At 37.8% G+C, this 24,001-nt stretch overlaps 1 protein-coding gene across 1 annotated transcript in view; it reads left to right on the top strand.

Moving 5' to 3' along the window:
- The window catches only part of LOC144448030 (uncharacterized), a 46,371-nt gene that overhangs the window by 20,707 nt on the left and 1,663 nt on the right, over window positions 1-24,001 (top strand). Inside the window, exons 4-9 of the mRNA XM_078138179.1 lie at window positions 14,458-14,730; window positions 15,135-15,181; window positions 17,521-17,814; window positions 21,505-21,687; window positions 22,008-22,342; window positions 23,054-23,519. Of these exons, the coding sequence (XP_077994305.1) occupies window positions 14,458-14,730; window positions 15,135-15,181; window positions 17,521-17,814; window positions 21,505-21,687; window positions 22,008-22,342; window positions 23,054-23,519 (1,598 nt within the window). The remainder of the gene's footprint in view (window positions 1-14,457; window positions 14,731-15,134; window positions 15,182-17,520; window positions 17,815-21,504; window positions 21,688-22,007; window positions 22,343-23,053; window positions 23,520-24,001) is intronic.

The raw sequence follows: 24,001 nt of genomic DNA, 5'->3' as shown, positions 1-24,001 counted from the left end.
TATCTAGACAAAGAGTAGAACTGTCTTGATTGGCAAGGGCATTTAGAGACTTCTGATATTTACGGAAATAAACCGTTAATCCTCATTCGACATGCGTTCGTAGGTAGCCTGGTTGCTTTCAAAGTAGAAGTGAAGAACGGTAATGGTGCTACTCATGTTCTGCTTTAATTCCATGAATTTGACAAGACATTTTTGTGGCAACCTTTATTTGTCAAAGGTGAAACTCCAGAGTAAAAGTAGTAAAACATAGTTATAGTTATACATGTACTTGGAATTCAACAAGCTCTGGTGATTCTCCCCAGTACGTAGTCGAGCAGCACAGTTACGCAACCATATCGTACCATTACTTGCACTTACTCTTTGTCATGTTAATTTCCATAAGTCGACTTTCGTCGAAGACGCTAACTATTGTCAATGAATTTCTTAGTGGGTGTTCACCTGTAGAAACACTAATTTAGCCAGGAGCACACTAGAACAATCAGCTGAGAAAAATTTCACTGGTGACAATTTCCTCATGCCAATTCCTCTCCTGTGAGGGCAAATTTTGGTGAGATTTTGGTCGTGACCATTCTATGTTGAAGATCAAAGTCATGTGTGTTAAAGAGGACAATGTACAACCAAAGATTAGATATAAATGTGATAATGGAGACTACAATAAAATGAAAGAAATGTTAAGTATAGACTGGGCAGAAGTACTTAATTCCTGCGGAGATGATGTGAATATACAATGGAACACATTTCTAGAAATTTATAGAGAAGCGGAAACAGTCTGCATTCCACAGAAAGTTGTGAATCCGTCCAAAAAGAACTATGCTGTACCCCTGGATAGAAAAACGTTAGCAAAGGTTAAAAAGAAGAACAGATTATGGCAAAGATTCTTGCAAACAAAAGACGGTCAAGTATATCAGGACTATTGTGAAATCCGAAACCAAGTTAGAAGAATAACAAGGAAAGTACAGAAAGATTATGAAAAGTCAGTGGCGAAGGAGGTCAAGACAAACCCAAAAAAGTTCTGGGGCTATGCCAGTTCTAAATCTAAATTAAGAACTGGAGTACCGAACCTATCCAAAACAGGCAATGATAAAGGAGAAGATATGACCACCTGTGACAAAGAAAAAGCAGAGGTTCTTGCTGATTTCTTTTCATCAGTCTTCACAAGGGAGCAACAAGGCCACTGGGATTTACCAAATACCATACATGCTAGACACATACTTGAGCTGAATATTACTCCAGAGACTACACTTATAAGATTTTATCCAAGTTAAAAACCTCAAAATCACCAGGCCCTGACCTCGTACATCCCAGAATATTATATGAACTTAGAGAAGTGCTCTGTACCCCATTAACCATAATTTATAACACATCACTAAAGACAGGGACAATACCGAATGACTGGAAGTGTGCCAACGTTACGCCTATATTTAAGATAGGTTGTAAATGGTTAGCCAGCAATTACGGACCAATCAGCCTTACAAGTGTTGTCTGTAAAATAATGGAAACCCTGATAAGGAACTCTATTGTGAAATATATGAGCAGTAATAACTTGTTTAGTGATCAACAGTTTGGTTTCATCAGTGGTCGTTCGACTGTACTACAACTAATCAAAGTCCTAGACAAGTGGACAGAAATTATTGATCTTGGAGGATGTGTTGATGTTGTGTACTGTGACTTTATGAAGGCCTTTGACAAAGTGCCTCATAGGCGTTTAATGGAGAAACTTCAATACTATGGGATCCCAAGCCTGCTGCTAAACTGGATATCTGCTTTCCTCAATAATCGGAAACAAAAAGTTATTGTAAATGGCGTTTCATCGGAATGGCAGGAGGTGCTAAGTGGTATACCCCAAGGATCTGTCTTAGGACCCATACTTTTTGTAATATATATCAACACACTTCCAGATGTAGTACAAAGCTCAGAAATATATCTATTCGCAGACGATACCAAAGTTTTCAGGGGAATATTCAAGGAAGAAGACTGTGATTGCTTACAAACAGATATTGATAACATGTATACTTGGACAGAGAACTCTCTTCTGAAATTTCATCCAGATAAATATGCCAGTATGCGGATAGGAAAGACACACTTGTCAGATAGATCATATACCATGGGACAAAATAAGGTCAAACTTAGAAATACAAAGGAAGAGAAGGATATAGGAGTAATCGTGGATGATAAGCTATCCTTTTCAAGTCACATTTCTACAAAAATAAATAAGGCAAATTCCATAATGGGTCTGATAAGGAGAACTTATGCTCATCTTGACAAAGAAAGTTTTTTATTATTGTACAAAGGTCTGGTCAGACCACATTTGGAATATGCAAATCAAGTTTGGGCACCTTACCTCAAAAAAGATATTATTGCCATCGAGAACGTACAGCGCAGAGCTACCAAGTTAATTCCAGGATTTAGAGAATTGTCATACCAGGAAAGACTAAGGCATCTGAACTTACCAACTTTGGCTTACCGTCGTCTCCGGGGAGATATGATTGAACTCTATAAAATTATGTCGGGGAAATATGACACTAGAGTGACTGATTTTGTCAAGACGAGACATTGTGACACTAGAGGGCATCAATATAAAATGTACAAAGTCCATACTAGGCTGGATATTAGGAAATGTTCTTTTGTACATAGAAGTATAAACCAATGGAATAGTCTTCCCAATCATGTGGTTAATGCACCAAATGTATATACTTTTGAGAGACGTTTAGATAGACACTGGGAAGGACTTGCAAATGAAATTTAAATTTGAAGACTATGCTAGCATACGCACTGACAAGACTTTAATTTAACATGATCTGATATCAGAGGCCTAAATAAGGCCTATAATCAGAATTGTACCTGTATACCTGTATACCTGTATATAGCGTGTTTGATAATTTTGGCCAAAAGTGAATATTTCCTCATGTGTGCACCTGAATGTGAGCATTCTTCTCACGACTTGCTCATAAGAGCGCATGCTTTGCGATAACATAATTACAAAATGTTTGCCTCAGTCTTAAACACAGGTGAATAAACTTCTACGTCAATAACTATGGTATTATCATAGTTTTATAAAACTCTCAACCTGATAACATTGTGACATCATAGCTGACGTTGTACAAGTTGGTATGCAAATTAATGTTATAACATGTCCGTTGAAATATTGAAGTGTCAATTTCAACCAGTTCAACCATCTTTAACGGAAAAGAAACTATGCAGTGTATCAAAACAAAAGAGTTGAAATGTTTGGGGTGAAATTTACCAAACATTATTGCTATTTGGTTTGTATATGACAGAGCTATATTTTGGTAGAACTGCTCAATACACACCGGTGCATTTGAAATAGCCAAGCGAAAAACAATAATTAGAATAGAAAATGTATTGTTAATTGTTCCGAGAGAGTCAATAGGACAGTACAATACAGCTATTTTGAAACGAATCCGATATTTCAATCCATCTTCTGAAAATGAAATCATGGTCCTGGTCAAAACGTCGCATTCGTTTCTAATTTAACTTTCCAAGGTATCTGCATTTTACTATATACGCTGGAGACTTCTCTAACGTTTGTGATTGTACTGTTTTAATAATTAGAAAGTACTACCCCTCAACTTAAAATGTTGAAATATTTGCGGCAATTAACGATTATTCCTCATTTTGACTTGTATTTATCAGTTATCTACCCTGACTACTTTCAAAGGAAGCCTTTAAAAACTGTTTTAACCGAGAGTACTACTAGTATTGATGTTTTGTGTTTGTTCAACGGATTGGACAAGACATTTTTATGAACCTTTTATTTTTGCCGCAGGTGAAACTGACGAGGATAAGTAGCATAATAAAGTTATAAGCTTACTTTGAATTCGACAAGCTTGGAACCCCCCCCCCCCCCCCAGTAGGTTGTCGAGAAGCTCAGTTACGCAACCTTTTATAATTTCCATACGTCATCTTTCGTTGGAGACAAATATGTCAATTGATTATTGACCTTTTCGTTGGTCATTTCGATTTACCTATTGCATGTATTAGCAAAACAATGGATTTTCGTCGGCTTTCGTTCAAAATGTTTTCGTTCTAAAATTTGCATACGTCCACTTTCGTTGACGTTAAATATTATCAATAGATTAATGAGCTTTTCGTCGGCCATGTCGATTTATACGTCACTCTGTCTTTGCATAACAATAGATTTTCGTCGGCTTTCGTTCTAAAATGTGCTTTCGTTCTAAAATTTGCATACGTCCACTTTCGTCGACGTTAAATATTGTCGAAAGATAATGAGTTTCGTTCGATTTATACGTCGCATTTTATTTGCATAAGGATATCATAATTTTGTTTCTATTTTTTTCCCTGTCTGCACAGTCAAGTAACTTGTTTTGTGAATGCATGAAGCCAATGAGGCGAAGAAGCCGGGAACAAATAACCGATCTCTAGTCCAAAAGTGTTGCAAAAAGCTGTGAAACTTTAACAAACGTTGATATAGTCATGACGTATGTATTCGACGATCGGGTTGTTGTGTTATTGTCGACCAGCACCATTATGAAACCCACTATACATCCTTTATAACTGGCTATCAAGGTATCAATAATCATAACGTGTTCAACATGATCACAATATTCCAAGTCCACCCTGTCATAAATTCTGGTCGTTTCCTATTTGTGCGAACAATGACCTGTTCTGATGACGTTGGACGACATCCCTTATTCTACGTCTTACTACAGTAGCAGAACGAATAATGTAAATGTCTTGCACATCTCGAGACAGAATGCGTACATTTGCACGGACATGATCTGCTATCAGTTGATAATTGTTAGCACGCTGACCCATAGCTTCCAAAATCAATTGACGTTCGATACGTGTCACAGGAACCCGGAAGACACGTCCGCACCCGGCCATTTTTGCACGACAATTCCCTGGAGCACGTGTTCGAATTACTTTGATAACTAATTCTAACATATTACATGAATTCTATATTTAAAAAGAATTAGAAGGAAAGTGAACAGTTGGTTCAAATCATGCAAAATCAATACGTTCTCGTCTCAAGCTTGCAATTCCAAGCCCATCAACCAATCGCCATATTCTTTTAATTCATTAACATCTGCAAACAGGTGTACAAGAAATGTATTGACAAATCTGTAAGCTTGTGATAATGAAATGCAAGTTACTTGACAAAGGAAACATTCTCTTTCACCCACTCGGGCTGAAGACGTTAAATATTGTCAATAGATTAATGAGGTTTCAGTCGATTTATACGTGGCATCTATTCATGCTTACGTTCGTATTTGCATATCAATAGTTGTCCGTCTGCATATATCGTTCGTCTTCGCTTAGGTGAAAACCCACTAATAAAACCATCAGGCAGATATTGGCAAGCGATTATGTTTCTTTTTATACATAAGTACAATTAGTTCACAGACCAACAATAATCGAACCTGGAAACTGGTATGTGTGTCGCTAGACTTTGGTGAGATATAGTGATATACAGTATCCATAACACAAGTGTCCGTAATGTATGATGTCTGAAATATTCGCCTTTATGCATATTAATCTCTTCACACTCACGGACAAGAATATGTCCGTGTAGACTTATTGATATACTAACTAATTTGTTTTTAAAAAATACTCATACCAATTACTTCTCAAGCCATTATGAAGCTTTCAATTTTTGCCCCCAAATGCACTCTAAAATTGGTTGTGAAATCGCCGTTTCTAAGATTTCTAGAGAAATCAGTTTGTTGGTAGTCAGCCGACCAGCTAACCAACCAACCAACCAACACTTTGTCCGCAATGATTAAAATATATACATTCGATCATACAACCACGAAGTGTTGATAAAGTGATGGATTGATGATGCTAGATCGTATATTCATTCATCACTCAGAAGCCTTCACAATCACAAGCAACTCATACATTCGCCGCTTGTACACTAGAGGAAGTAAGATTTAAGAACTAGATAAAATCAGGTTAGAAAACAGATTGAAATTACTTTTTAGCTATCCTCCATATGCCCGTCTTTCCATCCCTCCGTCAGTCAGTCAGTCAGCCAGCCAGTCAGTCAGTCAGTCAGTCAGTTAGTCAACCAACCAACCAGCCAACCAACCAGCGTGCGAAATTAACGCCGGTCCTTCGGCCCGAGACCAACAGATTTCCGTTCGGACCGACAGTTTTTCAGAATTACAACAACGTATCGGTCCTTATGACCGATTGAAATTTGGAGTAAATAATAACATTTATTCAAAGATATATCCAATTTCACCTACATGAATCTGATCTTGTGTTACCTATTTTACTCTCGACATCTCGTTCAAGTCAAGCGGCACAGAGCTAGCTCGCTACGTGTTGTTGCCAATGTTGATATCATGTCTACATGACGTAGCATACAGCGTCTAATCATCTGCGTCTTAGACATTCAGACTCATTTTACGCATTCAGCGCATACGTCTTTTTCCGCCATGATATCGTACTCATTTAATCATTGTTGTAAAGTTTACTGCTCGAAGTGTATGAAACTTTTAACGTGTTTGAGACAGTTCCACGTTGAATTTATAAAGTATGTGGCGATATTTAGAAGGCGGCAATGAGCTTCCGAAGAAAAAGACGAAACATACACTGTTTTTTAAAGGCTGGTATAGCCGGTAAATGTTATTGGGTTTCCCGATCAATTTACCGGAGTTCCCCATGTCTGTTGCCGCGATCGAAAATGGCGTTTTAACTGATAAAGAAGGCAGGTACACTTCGTAAGATATCTCCAGTACGATAGTTTTTTTTTTGTAAAAACAGTAAAAAAAAAAGCGTAGTCTGATTGCTTTCAATTTGATGCATATGATAATGTACGTCCTGTCATGTTATAATCAACGTGTAGACTTAGAAATGTTGCATTTTTGTTGCCATTGTTGTATCTGGAAAATTACTGCATCATGCCAAACACGGGTACATAGTGGATGACACATTATAGTACAGTTACCATATCACGTTCCCACGTCAAAAAAACTCGCACTTTAAGACATGTTTAGCCATTCTCTTCATCATGGTCAGATTTCTTACACAAACAGTCAGAGACGATACTCAATACACCACGGTAGGGTATACGGGTAGGGCTTTATGGGGGCTTCATTACATATGTAAAGACCGAAGGAAGACGAAACCGCTCCGTGTCACTGAGTGGATGGAAATTGAAATAAAGCAAATACACAGTTTTCAAGAGGGATAGTTACGCGATAAAACTTTCTGCTATGATGTGAATGTGTGGTCTACGTTCGATAAGAGTTGGAAAGCTACATCAGCTGTTGCCACAGACGATGAATCTGACTTTGGATTATGTGATTCAGAATTTAGTGAATCGTACAGAGAGGAAGGAGAGGACTGTGATCTCTTAGAGATTGCAGATAATGTAGATTTATTGATTCATTCACCCATATTATCTACAATCTATGGATCTGTATTTCTATGGTGGAATGAATACATTCAGTCTCAGTCCACTAAAGTCTATAAGGACAGAATGAATATGCAGTCTCTAGCTGGGTTCATAGTTACAAATGAAAATCTCTACTCACAGAGTCAAAAATTACTTGGTTAGGAATCCAAAATTTACTTTTGACTCTGTGAGTGGAAATTTTATGAAATAATAGTGGATAGTAAACAATTCGTTGTACTCTCTTTTACTTTTTATATCTAAAGATATGCTGTATCATATTAAAGTTCAAAATTATTTAGTCTGTAAATGGGGGAGGGGTGTAGATACAGGTCGTGAACATGGACTGCATTGAGTATGGACCAGCAGTTTTCCTTAAGGACCAGCAGCATTTGTTACATGTCGGTCCTTATGACCAGTAGTCATTTTCCCTTAAGTTCACACACTGCAACCAACCAACCGACAAGTTATCTTTTGACAAAGTCAATTTAACAACACGTCCACCAATGATCAAAATTTACATTCGTTCAATAAAGCACGACGTGTTCATCAAGTGAATTATGATTTGAACTGATGGGTTGGTACATGAGTACTGCTGGGTATATAATGTAGGTACTAGTAGGTAAGTAAGTAGCTAGGTAGATAAGTAGACTTATTATTGACTGATTGATTGATTGATTGATTGATTGATTGATTGATTGATTGATTGATTGATTGATTGATTGATTGATTGATTGACAAAGATTCAAAGATCCAAGTTGCTGACATAATTGTTGTAAATTAATTCTAGGAAGCCTGTAATGACGATATTTTAAATCCTTTCTCTAAGTTTAGAATGAGTAACTCCATTTCTTTGAAAGTCAGAGAGGAACCCCCTTAACCTTTTTTTATTACAAATTTCGGCTGAGGTTTATTACACATTTTTTTCTGAAATTTATTACAAATATCGGCAATTTTTATTACAATTGTCGTTCACAGAATTTATTACAAATGTCGTCAGTTTATTACAAATATCGGCAATTTATTACAAATGTCGGCAATTTTATTACAAATTTCGGTTTATTACAAATTTCGGCAACTATTACAAATGTCGGTTGTACACTGCCCCCCTTGCCTACTCCTCCCCCCCCCCCCGGCTACGGTACTGTGCTCCTGGACATAGCGCGATTCTAAAAGTTTCGTCGTGACTGCAAATCGTGTTAATCTTTCTGGCCTGACGACAGTGAGAAGATCCGACATATAAGTTGGTGCTTGAAGACATGTGTATGTGAGCATAAGAACCTTAAACTCAATTCGGTGGACGACAGGGAGCCAGTGAAAATCTCGGAGGACGGGCTTTATGTATTCGTATTTCCTAGTGCGAGTGACCAAACATGCGGCAGTTCTGTATACGTTGTAAGCGGTTAATAAGATAGTCAGGAAGATGGATATACAGGCTATTACAATAGTCAAAACGTGATGTTAAGAAAGCGTGAATCAGTCTTTCAGTAGGTGTGCGATCTAGAACATTACGGATGCGACCAATGCGACTTAAAACAAATGAAGCTGACTTGCAGACTTGTGAAACTTGACTATGTGATAAAACAACACTATCAAAGTAAAACCCAAGATTCCTCACAACGGCAGATGGTACAATTTGATCCAACCCAACGCAGAGTTCCAATAACGGTTTGTGAGGTCTGAAAATTGAATGCAATAGACTCATCCAAAACCGCCATATATATTACACCTTTCAACTCATCACGGTATGAGGGGTTTGTGAACACAGAAGTGATTTCAATTGTGTCATTGTCGGGAATTCGTAGTAAATGGATGATTGGAATTTCTTTCTTAACACGTGATATGCTGGGCATACAAGATAAAAATGGAATTCATTTTCCAGCTACTGTAAATTACACAGTTCACACATTCTTCTCGTTCTATTGATGTTTTTAAAACGTCCACTTTCTCCTCTCAAAGTATGACTTGACACTCTGAACATGCACAAAGCTCGTCGAGAAATACCAATCTTAATTACAGATAAAAATTTCTCTAACATTAAATTGTTTTTGAAAAGACGGTAGGTATCAAATTTTGGAGATGCAGAAAGATTTTATGACCATTCCTTACAGCTAATATCTAAATACCTTTGCTTAAATAGTAAAGGAAAATAGCCATCATCACCAACATTTGCAACTCCCAACTTATACTAAAATGAAGCTGTATTCATAATATGATGATTCTATCAGCGATATGCAAATTTGGTCTAAACATTTCAATTTTGATGAAAAACTTGTATCTTGAAACTGCATGGTGAATTGGTTGAAACTCAGTGGGAATGTTTCTGGATGTATTATTCTGTACTTATTGTTGAAAATATTTCAACACAATTGGCCCAAGCAACCATGACTATGCCCTTAGCAACAGTGAAATGATGATGCATATTACTGAGGCAACACCAGGGTTGAGTAGGTAAGTGAATAAAGATTCAAACAATATATGCAAATATGCCTAGCAACAGTATCATGGCCATAGCAACAGCTAAATGATGATTTGATGGTTTACATTCCAAAATTGAAAAGTGGGAAGGCTGTGCAAGCTTATATAGATTTCAAACATGTATGCCTAGCAACAAGACCATGTCCATAGCAACGGCCAAATACATTGGTGCTACAATACCTTTAACACTATTTCAGTGTCTGAGGACATCCAGCGCAGCTCTAAACCTCTCATGCAAGTTGTCATCCCCACTTTACTTTGTCATTGGAAAGTTGACCTGGCTGGGTCTAATGGTGCAATGGGATGTGAGCAATGTTTTAAGACATGGACAAGCTTGTCTCGAGCATATTGTGGGACCCATCTATTTTTGTTGAGGTGGTTCGACTGGCCACATGCTGACTGTAGCTTCGAAGTGACCATTTGCACCATTGTAGTATGTAATAGTACGGCTGAAGACACCATTGCACTTTTGCAACAGGCTTTGAAAGGGTTGTCGGTGGCCAAATGGTTAGTTTGTGCGCCTCTTACCTCTGCAGCCTGGGTACGAACCCATCAGGTGTTGGCTGGGTTTGATAACATTAACCACAATGTACGTCTGAAGAGTGTCATTCAGTTCGACTCTACCATACAATGCAGGTTTTCCCCGGGTACTCCGGTTTCCTCCTGTACTAACACTGAACCAAAGGAGCCTTCAAATGGCACTATCTCCCGTTGGTTATCCAATAAACAAAATGCAAACCGGTCTTCCATTGGTAAGGTTGATTCTGGATCAAGTGTAACATAAACATTAAGAAAGTAGTTTTTTGTTGTCAGTTGTGGCTCTTAGGAGAACGATTTTACGGTGTTACTTTCATTGGTAGACGCAACTGTGGAAACAGGTTGAACTTGACACAAGTTATCATTCTGGCAGATTGTGTGTGGTCTTGCTGTGTCATTGAATAAGTGTATTTTGCCAGCAACTGAATATATTATACCATGCTGCAGCCATTTCTGTGATGGCTTGAGTCGTTGGTTAATTGTCGAATCGGTGCACGTTTCTGTAGCAATGGTACCAGTACCAGTACCAGCTCCGTCAAGTTCAACTGGTAAGGCTAAATCCAGGAAATAACCTGGCCATACACAGGGAACATTGCATGTGGCCACATCCTAGTGCTGTATGCCTCACAGGCCCATTACTGGGCATATTTCTCCACAGCCCTGGTACATGGTTGTGAAAATATGCCTACTGCATGAATGTGGAATACCGCATCTATGCCATGATTGATTTGCACATCCCAGTACAATAGCTGTGTACTGCACACCAAGCACACAGTTGTGCACATGCATGTAACAGCTGTGGTGGAATAATACCCTGTAGTAACCCTGTTGTTCTTATCTGAATAACATAATACCTATGTTACAGCTATGAAATACCTATGTTACAGCTATGAAATACCTATGTTACAACTATGAAATACCTATGTTACAGCTATGCTAATATAACTGATACATGGCTGTGGGAAAAAGCTCTTGTATATTCGATGTTTTAAAAACCTATGCTACATTGCTATTTTTCACATCCATGGTACACTGATGTTGGCATAGTTATGTTACACTTAGTGTGTTGGCCAGAGCTGTTACACGATAAACATACCTGGTACAGTCACCATGGGTCCACTGCGTTGATACAGCTATGTGCACAGCCCTGTCCTAGGTATGTGAATGTTGCAGGGTGTACAAGGTTCCTGTGTACAACTGTTGCTTTTGGAAGTGAACGTACCAGGAATGGATGTGTGCGATGGACAGCTAGGGTGCCAGATCCAGATCCACTGTTCATATAGCCACATTGTAAAACATGTTTTGCCATGCGAAGGAAAATATCATCCGTCGTCATGAATGACATACTAGCTAGGATGTCAACGTCCACCTCGTGCTCCTCTACTACAAGTGCATCAAGTAAGAGACTGATGTTGTTACGATTATATGTCTCTCGGGTTACATTAAGGGATGTAATACTGTCGGCTTGGATGGCTTTTAGCATGGCTCTCTTGATTGCAGCCCAATATATTTTGCCTCAGAAGACCTTATCATGTTAGTTTTAACACTTGTGTCTAGTGTTAATTGTACTGAGTAATGTTTATAGAACACATTGCAGAATGGTGACTTTGTTTGGAATTAAATTGTCATTTATGGACTAGGGTCATCTCTTTATTACTGTTTGATCAAAAACGCTTTCTTACTCAAACCAGAAATTTCCAAAGCTCTTGATACTTTGCTGGATGAGGTCAACTCAGGCCCTGATGCCAATCTTACGCTCTGCTATCAAATAGTATATACGTTCATGAGGTAACAGGCAGTTTACACCTACCACCATTAGCCAATCAAAGGCTGAACGTCAAGTTACTAAGTCATGTCCATTATCAGCTCCACTTCAGCACCTGTATATTTCTACCACTAAAGATCGGACTTTCATCACCAACACATGTCAGACTACATGTAGCAACGACGCATGTTAGAGCAATAATGAAGATGAAATACTACATCCTTCACACATGCACAGTTTTAATTAGTCAATAGTTTTGAGAACTTTATGAAATGTATTCTGCTCCTGATTGCAATTGTATACACAATTCATCTTATATTATTGTTATATCTTTTTTGAAAGCTCCTTGATATTACTTTAGAAGACCTGGGGACAAGTCTTATAGGCGACAGAACGATGTCATAATGATATCATTTCGATTACACCAATATGCAGCCATCTTACAATATTTGATAATCTCGCTCCTACTACCATCTTGGAAACTTGTTTGTTCGAACTTGCTTAAAAATTAGACAATGCAATCGGAACCTAACTCTAGCTATGATACTGGTCTATAGAAATGGTATGGAGTAAAGTGTCCTAACGTAGTAGACATATCTTAACGTTCATAAAGTTAGAAACTCAAGTTTAATATCGCCCTTCTTCGGGATAGGTTAGCTAGGGTATATGAAGTAAAATTTAGACGATGTTCGAGGTCGATTGGTCGATGACGCCCTGGTCGCGGACACTTGAAATCGTGATGCCCGGATTCTCCATCATATCAAATATTTCTGATCAGCAACACCACAAGTAGTGGAATGATAAAATGCATACAAGACGATATATATGGTATAAACTGAAACCATAGACTGTATTTATCAAAGCCTTGGCGGCCTTACCCCAAGACCAGGGCCAGGAGTTGACTAAAGTAAATGTTACAAATCACTAAGCATGACTATATGTAAATTACGTGAATGACACTTACGTCCGTGAATCTAAAACAAAAGGGCGCCTTGAGGACAATTGTTTTCCAGACATGTCATGACTCTACATGTTTAGTATTTTAAAAAATGGCGTCGAACATATGTGCTGTGTTGTGGTTGATGTATGAATCAAATTATATTGAATCTGAAGAATGCATTCTTAAGATATAGCTTAAAAACTGCTTTCTTTAAGTATGCAAATGAATCATTAAGGCCACAAGCTACATCAATAATCTTTCAAGAACCCGTGCGTGTTCTTATGGTTGATGTAGTAGTAAATTATATTGAATTTGAAGTTTGCATTCTCAATGTATAGCCTAATTGCTGAAAATCTTTATTATGCAAATGACCCACGAAAACTAACTTATATCCATAATCTTTGTGAGACGTGTGCCATGGGGACACGCATGTATGTACCAAATTATTCAGAACTTGAAAAGCTTGTACTCTTTAGATATACCAAATCATTATTTATGCATCAATAATAATGGAAATCACCAATGATGCTAATAAGGCATTGAAAATAAAAAACTATACTAGCAGGTGTTGTGGAACCCATGCACTTTGTGATGGGTTATGTATGTAGTAAATCATAATGAAATTGAACTACACATTCTTAATGTACATCCACATTACAGAAAATCCTTAATTGTGCAAATATCTTTTTAAATCTTAAAATGTAGTGTACCCGGCGCAAATTCTTTTTAAAGTTTAGCTTTAATGTCATTTGTTCTTTTGTGAGGAGCCTGTTACCCGTATCTTGCACAGTACCCCCGGACAATACCATAGGTTTTGGCGAACCACATGAGAGCACCGAGTGAATTTACTCAACGAAAGAGAATGTGTAATGCCCCGAAACAGTACTTCAGAGCGATCTATTAGAAAAGAGTTCGCGCACAGAGCGGACAATGTTATTGTTATTCTTTGCTTTTCTCTTTATTTCTATTTCGAACATTGAGTGTTATATTGAAAGACGGATTCTGGTTGGCTACATGGAAGTTCGAGATTGGGTTTTAGAGAACCTATGGCAGATGTAGGTAACGAGCATTCACAAACGAGCAAACGATAGTAAACTGAGGAGCTAAAAAGAAATCGCGCCCAATACACTTCATGAGATTTTAATCAGATTGCGCTATTACAAACTTAAGTAATCTACCACTGTGACATTGAACTACAACATTTTACTTTAAAATACCACCAAGCGATACCGAAGAAATAGGCTGAGGATTTTGGAGGTCTAGAAATATTAGCAGTAGATTGACTTAACCAGCAGCGTTGATGGACCTTTAAAAAAATCTGAATGCAATTAAGGTATCATGATTATTTGTGTACAGGTGCTGGGCTTAGATTTGTAACTTATGACCTTTCGGACAATAGACTGACAAATGATGCATTAGAAGTATTGGGAACCTTCAAAGATTTGGCATCGCTCGAAATTGGACAGAACGCTATCAGCAGAATACCACCACGCTTTACATTGGAACTACCGATGCTAATGATTTTGAACATCACTGAAAACCCTATGGTCTACCCACCTGTAGAAGTATGCAACGATGGTTTAGATGCCATAAGACAATACCAACGAGATTACATGAACACACTGACAGGTAAGTCAGTAGTCTAGCTGCAGAGTACGCTGTGATACATTATAATTGAAACTCTAAATACATATAGGGTAAATTGTTCTATTTCGTTTTTGTAAGAAGGAACGTGTCAATTCCATTGATTCATACTGTATTTCACATTATTGTAGAAATGTCAGGTATTGACGATTTACATTCCCTGTAGTAACTGAAATACACATGCATTTTGTTAAAATAAAGAAACAAATATGACTATAGAAGATGTTTTGCTATATTTGAAGTTTTCCAAAAGTTATTTCTGCCATTTAATTTGAAACGGCAATTTTGTAAAGCAATTGGTAACACTTCTGACAAGGGATACATTGATGCCTTCTCTTTTTCATTGAGGTATTTCATTAAAACTCTAGTACGAATCTTTTTTTTTTCAGATGAGGGGGGTGATTCTCGCCAAATTGAATTAATGGGAGATTATGAGGTAATTAGAGTTGAATGTTATTTCCCTTACAAATCAAGCAATTTATAATAATTGAATTGCGTGATTTTATTCCAATTCTGAAGTACAACAAGCAAAACGGATTCTGGTCCAGTAAGACTTTATAATAAATGTGCTCTTAGTACAGGGTTTAAGAAAGTTGTTGTTGTTGTTGTTGTTGTTGTTGTTGTTGTTGTTGTTGTTGGTGGTGGTGGTGGTGGTGGTGGTGGTGGTGGTGGTGGTGGTGGTGGTGTGTTGCACACATGATTACTTTAATGCCATCTGGTCACTACCTGAGAGTAGTAACTCGAAGTGTTAGACAGTGTTCATTATGTTTCTGGGGACGGTATAGTCTAGTACCTACGGTTTTCTAAACATCGGTGTCAGTGCATTGTACGGTCTGATTAAAATCCGATGTAGATGTCTGCTAATCATTCATTGCTATTTTACATTCGTTATTTTGCCTGACTTTCATGGTACATGTTTACGTTTTTATCCTGATGGCCTCCTCTACATCTGAACTTGCGCCCATGCCCACGCCGTTCTGCTAAGTGAGCTATGCAGCCAATTAGATTGCGTGTTACTGGAGTATTATGGGCATTCCCATGCATGGGCATACGCATTGGCTATCAACAAACAACATGGCGTCTTCCCTACTACTACTTGTGCACACATGCAACTGACAACGTACAAAGTATTTCAACTGTAAGAAAATTAAGTGATTGTATCACTATATATTTACAGTAATTAAAGAATTCTTGTTTAGATGTACCTCTATGCATTTCGTCTTATCTACATGTTAGTTACATTGGAACGCGTTTCCCGGGTAGTGATCATGTTTATCTCAGTGAATGCGTATGTGTTCTCTGTAGTATGCTTCTCTTCGAACGTAAAGTAGTCATGAAGTATTGTACGATTCATAGAAATATTTGCCAGTTATGTTATATGAACTCAGAAAAGGGGAAATTTAAAAAAATAGTTTCTAAAAAAACATTGTCCTTATCGTAACAATTTAAAACGTAGCGTTGCAGGTTGATGAAACGTATTCGTATTCGCTATATTTGTTTTGGTATATCCGTAGTTTCATTCGATCTTCCAATGCTAATATGTCTACCGGCAGGAGCTAGCTAGAACGGCGTGGGCATGGGTGCCAGTTCATATGTAGAGGAGGCCATCAGGCTAAAAACGTAAAAATGTACCAAGAAGGTCAATTCAGGCAAAATAACGAAGGTAAAATAGCAATGAACGGTTAGCCGACATCTAAATCTGATTTTAATTCAGATTGTGAATTGTATTGCTTCTCACTCTTGACAACCATAGCTGTTTCTTTGTATAATATTGCCATTAACAGTTATGGTGGTTTTACGTTGATGGTTATTAAAAATAATACAATAGTCTCCTCTTGTAGCCAATTAATAGCTCGCGCAGCGGCAGCGAAGCTGCCGCGTAGCGGCTCAATGACTAGTACGCATGCGCATCATATATACATGTACTATGTGAAAAAATTGGTGGTTCTCCCACGGATGCATTGCGGCGCGCAGTGACTACGCATGCGCCTTTCATATACTACGTGCATTCTCCATGGGCTACCGTATCATCGTATAGCATGGGCGACATAACATCAGCATGCATTGCAATATTGTAACAGTAGGCCTGTTGGCACGATTATCGTAACATTGTAACGAGTATCGAGGCATCACTGTACCTCAAGGAGAAATTGTTACACTATTTGAAAGTTTGATGCACGGCGGTACGCGATACGGACCAGTGATGACATATAGCGCAGTTTAATTTCCGGGTTGTGGAAGTGTGGTTTTGACATTTATATTGTCGATAATTGATTTTTTTACATGTTCTAAAAAGAATAACTACTTTCCTATGTTTGTTGCCCAGTACAGTAACATTCCTAAATCACCGAGTTGAAATCGTGATGTTCGGCAACATATATATCAACAAAACATTTGTCCAAAGACCAACGTAAGTTGGTGGAGCGTCTGTGATAAGTTGGCTGATTGAAAATGAACACTATTAATCTAATGGCTATGATGGTATTTGAAACCAACAACTGCATAGAATGTTGACTCTCTTTACTTCTCGTCCATGTCAGAGAATTAGATGTCATTGAATAAAATAAATTTTGATGGTCAATACCCCTGGAAAATGACCCAAATTAAGTGTATCAACCCTGACCCAGGCAGCCGGTCACAAATGAATCTACCCTGCGCGAGCTTATGGGCTTTACCTAGTTATGATATTAGTCATGTACATCTGGTTCATTTGCAAGGTGTAAGCATATTAACATTCAAACATTAAGTTCAACTTCTTGGATATATTATATTCAGTCCAGGTATCCAACTCACTACCTACCCTCGGAGTTCCGTCTAAACATTCCAGAAAGTGCAGTGACCAAGCCCATAACATTAAAGGTATCACTCGTCAGGAATGAAGGCTGTAAACCTACGCTCGGTGAGTACGAGCACATGGAGTCTGGCGTCATCGACATCTCACCACATACGTACAACTTCAAGGAAGGCATTAAGCTTTGTTTAACGTTGACTGCAGATGATGAATCAAGAGAGTTTGTCATCCTACGAAGTGATAACGGCACACACTGGGAAGAAACAACAGGCAGTCATGTAAGTGCAGACACTAATTGTCTATTTCTCTCGGTAAAACATGTACATATAATATCATATGCCTATGACAAGACCAATCGTTGGTTTCGTATAACTTGAAATATCACTTCTGATTTTCACGTTAAGCGTCTTCAGAAAAAAGAAAAGCTTTTTGATTGGACAACACGCGTTGATTCAGAACGTAAACAAATTTAAAAGTAAACTAAATGGTATCTGATCATCGACGTTGAAGTTTAAGTTAGGCAGATAATTTCAAGGAAATTTGGACGAAAATATCCATACCCAAATAATAACCTCATAATATTGTTTAGTTAAAATAGATGGAATTAATATTAGAGAATATATTGTTCATCGTTCCGAGAATCATAAGTACAGTACAATATGATTACTTTGGAAACGAATGAGGAAACGAATGCAATGTTTTGATCTGTCAATAACTGACATTGATCATGCAATGATTTAAATATTCAGTATTGGTTTCTCTCTTTCAATTGGCGAAATACTATACCCATATTAGATTGTGTCCTTGGTCCCTTTTCATGTTCCATCTGTGTATATTGTACTGTCCAAGTGATTCATGGAACTATGAACAAAATTTTCGTCATTATTCTAAACCAAGATGGAAGACATCCTAAAACACTATGAAAACCTCGTGTCAAAGGTCGGACATTGGGAAAATCAAGCGAAGTTCAATGTTCGTTGCAGTCGGCAAAACACCATACCGACAAGTATCAAACTAAACTGTACTGTCATCGGATGAAGTTTGGCCAGATTGTTGCCAAAGCTGAAGACTAACTCTTCAGTGTACGTGTTCGCCAGTATTCGTATATCATTAAAGACGTTGGGTGATGTTCTAGGTGTACGCCATCATGAATGCAAATGAACAGGTGGAGGTAGAACGACTACTAGAATCAGCACATCGTAAAATTTCTGAAAATAACTAGACTTGACAGATAGATGAGTAATCAACCTAAGTAAAACACATCCCAGTTAAATAAAGACGATCTTTCCATCTTAACAATGGATTCAACTTTGTTATAACACTGACAGTACTAAAAATCCCCGAGATCATAGCTGGTACTGAGTCAGTATTCAATAACGTACAAGGAGCCAAGTCATTGGCACTGAGAGGCGGAGTGATACGAGAGGTAAAACAGGAAACTTACCAAAGCAAGGCATAGCGAGAAGCCTTGAAAATTCTACGTAAGGACAACGCCATTATCATACTACCAACTAACAGATCCAGGGCTATACGGCTACAGTATTAAAATGTCTAATCCTAGTACACAGCACTGAACAAAGACCAACTTCTATATGAATGTATAATTTCGTCAACATCCTGAAAGATTTGAAGAAAGGTGAAAATATCAGTGACCAACTTCACTTTATCCCAGCTCCGGCCGAAGAACCACCACGCCCAAATAAACAAACAAGATATACCCTTACGATCCATAGTGTTTACCTGTGACAGTATCACTTTCAAGGTTGAACGCTACCTCACCAAAATGCTGATACCTCTTGTAGGTCAAACGCAGCAAAGAATTGGTAGACAAACTTAAAGATCTCCACATTTCAACAGTCACAAAACTGGTCTCCTACGACACCTCTTCTCTGTCTAGGGGTGTTCCAGTTCATGAAGATCTTCAAATCCTCAAAAACAAGTTAAAGGCAGATGACATTCTCAAAGATCGCTCGGAACTCAACGTTGAACTGAACGTCATGTTACTTGAGTGTTACCTTATAGCACATGCTTTGAATATAGCCGGGCATTGTGCCAGCAAACACACGGAGCAGCTATGTTGTCGCCAGTCTCGCCCGTAGCAAAGAACCTATGTTTGAAGTATTTTGAAGATTGTACCCTTTCTACAGTCCGTAATTCTACATCGTGCGGCTACATTACGTCGATGGCACTTTGTCAAAACAGAAGAACATGCCGTAGACACACAAGGCAATCACATTAACAGTGACGACTCCCCCCCCCCTATAAAATTCCCAACTGAACTGGAGACCAACAGTAAGCCTCCATTTGTTCACCTATGTGTGAATGTGACTGATAACAACTCTATCCGACAGTCTGCACGCTGACCAACCGTGCACTAAAATATGTCACTGCACAAGAAGACCAAAGGGCTAAACTGCAACATTTACACAATGCATTTAAGGCCAACGGCTATGGGGAGTGTCCCCTAAGAATAACACCAAGAACTACCAAACTAACTGCATGCCAGTATTAAACTCCGATGCTCTCCCATCCAGCCGGTTCATACTAGGACTGACGTATTTACACAGGCTGTCTGAACAACTGTTCAGAGTTTTCCGATCACACCACCTAAATGTGTACCACCAGCCTAGCAACACCCGGGTGTTTACTTTGTTGTTAAATGCGCCGTTCAAAAGGCGACGCGAATACGATTGGGCTAAATATATGCCGTCCTCGGCCCGGGATTCTGTCAACGCGTAATGACGGTATCGTAATGCTTCTTGTCGGCAAATAATAAAAAATCAGATAAATAAAAGTCAATAAATGTGAAACACGCGACATTACAAGTGTTTATGTATATCTAGTCTAGTCGTTTTGATGTATTTTGCCATAATATGGGGAGATAATATTTTAGCATTTATTATACCCACAGACACAGACAATTAGTGAGAAAGTGTGAGTAAATATCAGTAAATGTTGGTTAATAAGACATTTAGACTGTGGTCTAGGTGGGACCGGAAATACCCGAAAACTCTCGAAGTAAATCCGAAGGGAACTGACTGAAAAAAAAAGTCATTTTAAGGTGTTTGCAGACGCTTTTTAAAAGTTTTAAAACCAGAATGTATTTCACAAAAATGTCGTCTAGCAAATTAGCTATAGTGAATGTGAGCATTTTGAATCACCTTTAAACAACATGTCAAAATTATTAATCTCAAATAAAACATAATTAGGAAAACCTCAAAGAAGTAAGGCATATCAGGACATGCACCTATGCAAGATGCCTAACTCATGCTCATTGTATGTAAACAGTACTGTCAACTTCCACTTACTAACTCACTACATACTTAACTTAGTTATTCTCTAAAACCCGATAAAAATGACATAAAAGAATATTGTCAGTTTTTTAAAGAACTATAGTTGCAAAAGAATAATGAATTTTAGATAGGCTTGGGATTCACCGCCTATAAAGTTATGCGTCCCAAAGCTTTCTTTTATCTTGCAATTGCATGTTCGGTTCGAATCAGCAGGATTTTTCTTGCAGCAATGCATGTTGTTTATCGTTAGATGCATCTTGATATCCACTTGTTATAGTAATAGTTGAGCTCCCAGTTTTACCGAGGCGAAAATCGTCCTATCTATGACGCCATTCTCCAAACTTTAGAACAATTAGTATTATAACATTAAGTGTCAGTTCGTGTTGGCCATTTTTGACTTAAAATACAATTTTGAAGACTTAGCTTTGCATTCACTGGCTAACAGGCCTAGAGTGGTAGTTTTCAAGACAGTTTGTAGCATGGGATAATTGTGGTCACCATTTAGGATATGTTAGCCCAGGAAAATAAATATGTCAAAACAAACGGTATTGTAGTTTGAGTCTATTGACATACCTCCTTCGTTGAAAAGTAGCAATATTAACAACTTTGTTTCAAATATAATTAAGGATGACAATCTGTTTCAAATTCATTAAATTTCTCTATCCTTTTCAATAGGAAAATAATGAGTTCAGCATCAAAATATCGCGACTTGGTTTATTCGTGGCAATATCAAGACCACGTATTAGTAAAATCAATATAGGCAGTAAAGGGAAAGAAGTCGCGTTTGGTGACAACAAAGCCGCCAGTATAGCTATCCCACCAGGTGCCGCGAAGGGTTCTTTTACTGCAGCTGTTACTGTAAGTATAACTATTGTGGCCGCGTAATTTTATTAAAAGTGCAGACTGCCAAATAAATGACCTAACATGTGAGGTGATAAATCAATTTGCTATCTCAATTCTTTGCTTGAGTAGGCCTGGTTTATCAGGCACAGTCTGCATTGAACATTTCTATGTCACCTTGCATATATTCTGATATGCTTATATTATAAAACCATATTTTAGTATACTTAGTAAGCAACAGTCAGGAATTGTTCATAAACGTCATCAGAATTACTATGATACAATTTCTTCCAGGTAATTGTACAGAACATTAAACGTAAATTTTTAAAACTATATAGGTGTATGATCCTTCTCATTTCCTTGACAACGTGGAAACGAAGGCAGACGAAGGGAGCAGTGGCGATGTTTCCTACGGTACATTACTTTATGTGAAAGGAGTTAGTGGAAAAATCACCAACTTGAGTAAGCCTGTTACCATTACACTGAAATCGCCACCCTCATCACAAACCAAAGAAAATAAACAAGGTAGCCCTGTCACGAAGTCGACGCAAGAACTGAGGATCTTGAAAGATGTCAAGGATGACAACACTTGGATCGATATAACTTCGGAGCTGTCGTCTTCTATCGCCGTTAGAAATGAATTTGTTTCATTTCAAGTCAATAGCTTTTCTGGGTGAGTTTCTTTTTTGTTTAGATCGTACAAGTTGTGCCCGCGCTGAGGAGTTTACTTTAGTAAACCTACTAGTGACATATTTGAAGTCAATACCATTTCCTTCTAAACCCAATAACCAGCATCTCAGCACTCAAAGTCAAATATATACATTGCAACAGCACTATCAATTACTTGTTTTATTTTTCTAGATGTGTCAGCTGCCAAGGGAGCCCATGCATATCAAGACAAACTTGTCTCAAGGATGTCTAACCTCTGCATCACATATAACCAATTCTTTACACCATACCTTGCATCTCAAACCTTAAAATTAACATTCAAGATACCTTAAGATCATGTGCTTGTCCATTTACCTATTTACATATCATTAACTTAAATTAACAATCATCTTAATATTAACATTCTCATATACACAGATGAAAATCAGCTCTCTTTAGTCAAATGCCATTCGGGTTACTCAATTACTCATTTCGCAAACCAAGTAATGAAACTGCGGCAGCCTTTCTTGGGGGAAATAGTTGCTTTGAAGGTAGATTTCATGTTGACAGTAACCAATCAGCCTTCAAACCAGTCATACATCATCAGTAAAAATTCTTATATGAAGTTATTATTTCAGTTCGACATATATATACCCACTGTCTGACTATTTGATAGTATACCTCCGAGCGACTCATAGAATTTACTTTAACTGCTGATATATGCTTTCAAACACAGGTATATTATATGTAAATCGCCCAGAGGGAGGCGAAATGTTACAACCCTAACGGCAGGAAGAGTTCGTATGGCGAGAAGAAAGAAAACTCATTGGTTCAAGATTATACTCCTGCAGTTCCTTAAAGATGAATCTGCCTTACTTGTTGACATCTTCAAACGTGAGAATGAAGAAGAGATCCTCGAGAAATGGAAGGATAAGTGTTATGAATCTTTCTACAACATCGCAAGTTGTGACATTGAGTTGCACAGTGGAGAGAATATATTCATCAAAGTAAGTGACGAATTCTGTTTGAAAGGGAGCACTGAAAAGAGGGTCAGGTACAACGCAGATAACCACTGGTTAGTCTCCATAGAAACGAAAGGAGGATTATCTAGCGAAGACTGCAAGAAGGATTACATGAAATTCTATAAGATGCAAAAAGGGAACAAAGAAACAGAGATAACATCGTTACCATTCAGAATAGAGGTATGTGCGGTGTCAGTAATTCTAATATTAATCGATTTATGGGCATAACTAATAAAATAACGTTAAAGTAGGTTACGTGAAGAAAATTCCTAATCCCTGCCAATGATCATCAAATATTTGTATCTTTTTTTAATTTTTCTTTCTCATTTAAACAACAACATCAACAAACACAACAACAACAACAACAACAACAACACCAAGAGCAACAACAACAACAACACCAACAACGACAACAACAACAACAACAACAACATGTTGATAGTCGTAAAACTTATGCTTCACTTGTTGTGATATCGCAGACTCTCCATGTAAATCGGTTAATGTAGTTCCAAAACTCATGATTGTTTATAAAAAATAATTGATTTCCTATATTGTCAGATCTCATTCAATATTAAACATTGGGATGTTGGCGTTATATAGTAAACCAGCCTAAGATATAGTATAACAGTATTTGTATCATAACCTGGTGCCTTTATCCTTTT

Source organism: Glandiceps talaboti, chromosome 17, assembly GCF_964340395.1.
Source record: "Glandiceps talaboti chromosome 17, keGlaTala1.1, whole genome shotgun sequence".
Classification (NCBI taxonomy): domain Eukaryota; kingdom Metazoa; phylum Hemichordata; class Enteropneusta; family Spengelidae; genus Glandiceps; species Glandiceps talaboti.
The sequence above is the reverse complement of the archived record's forward strand: the minus strand, read 5'-3'. Positions and strand labels throughout refer to the sequence as shown.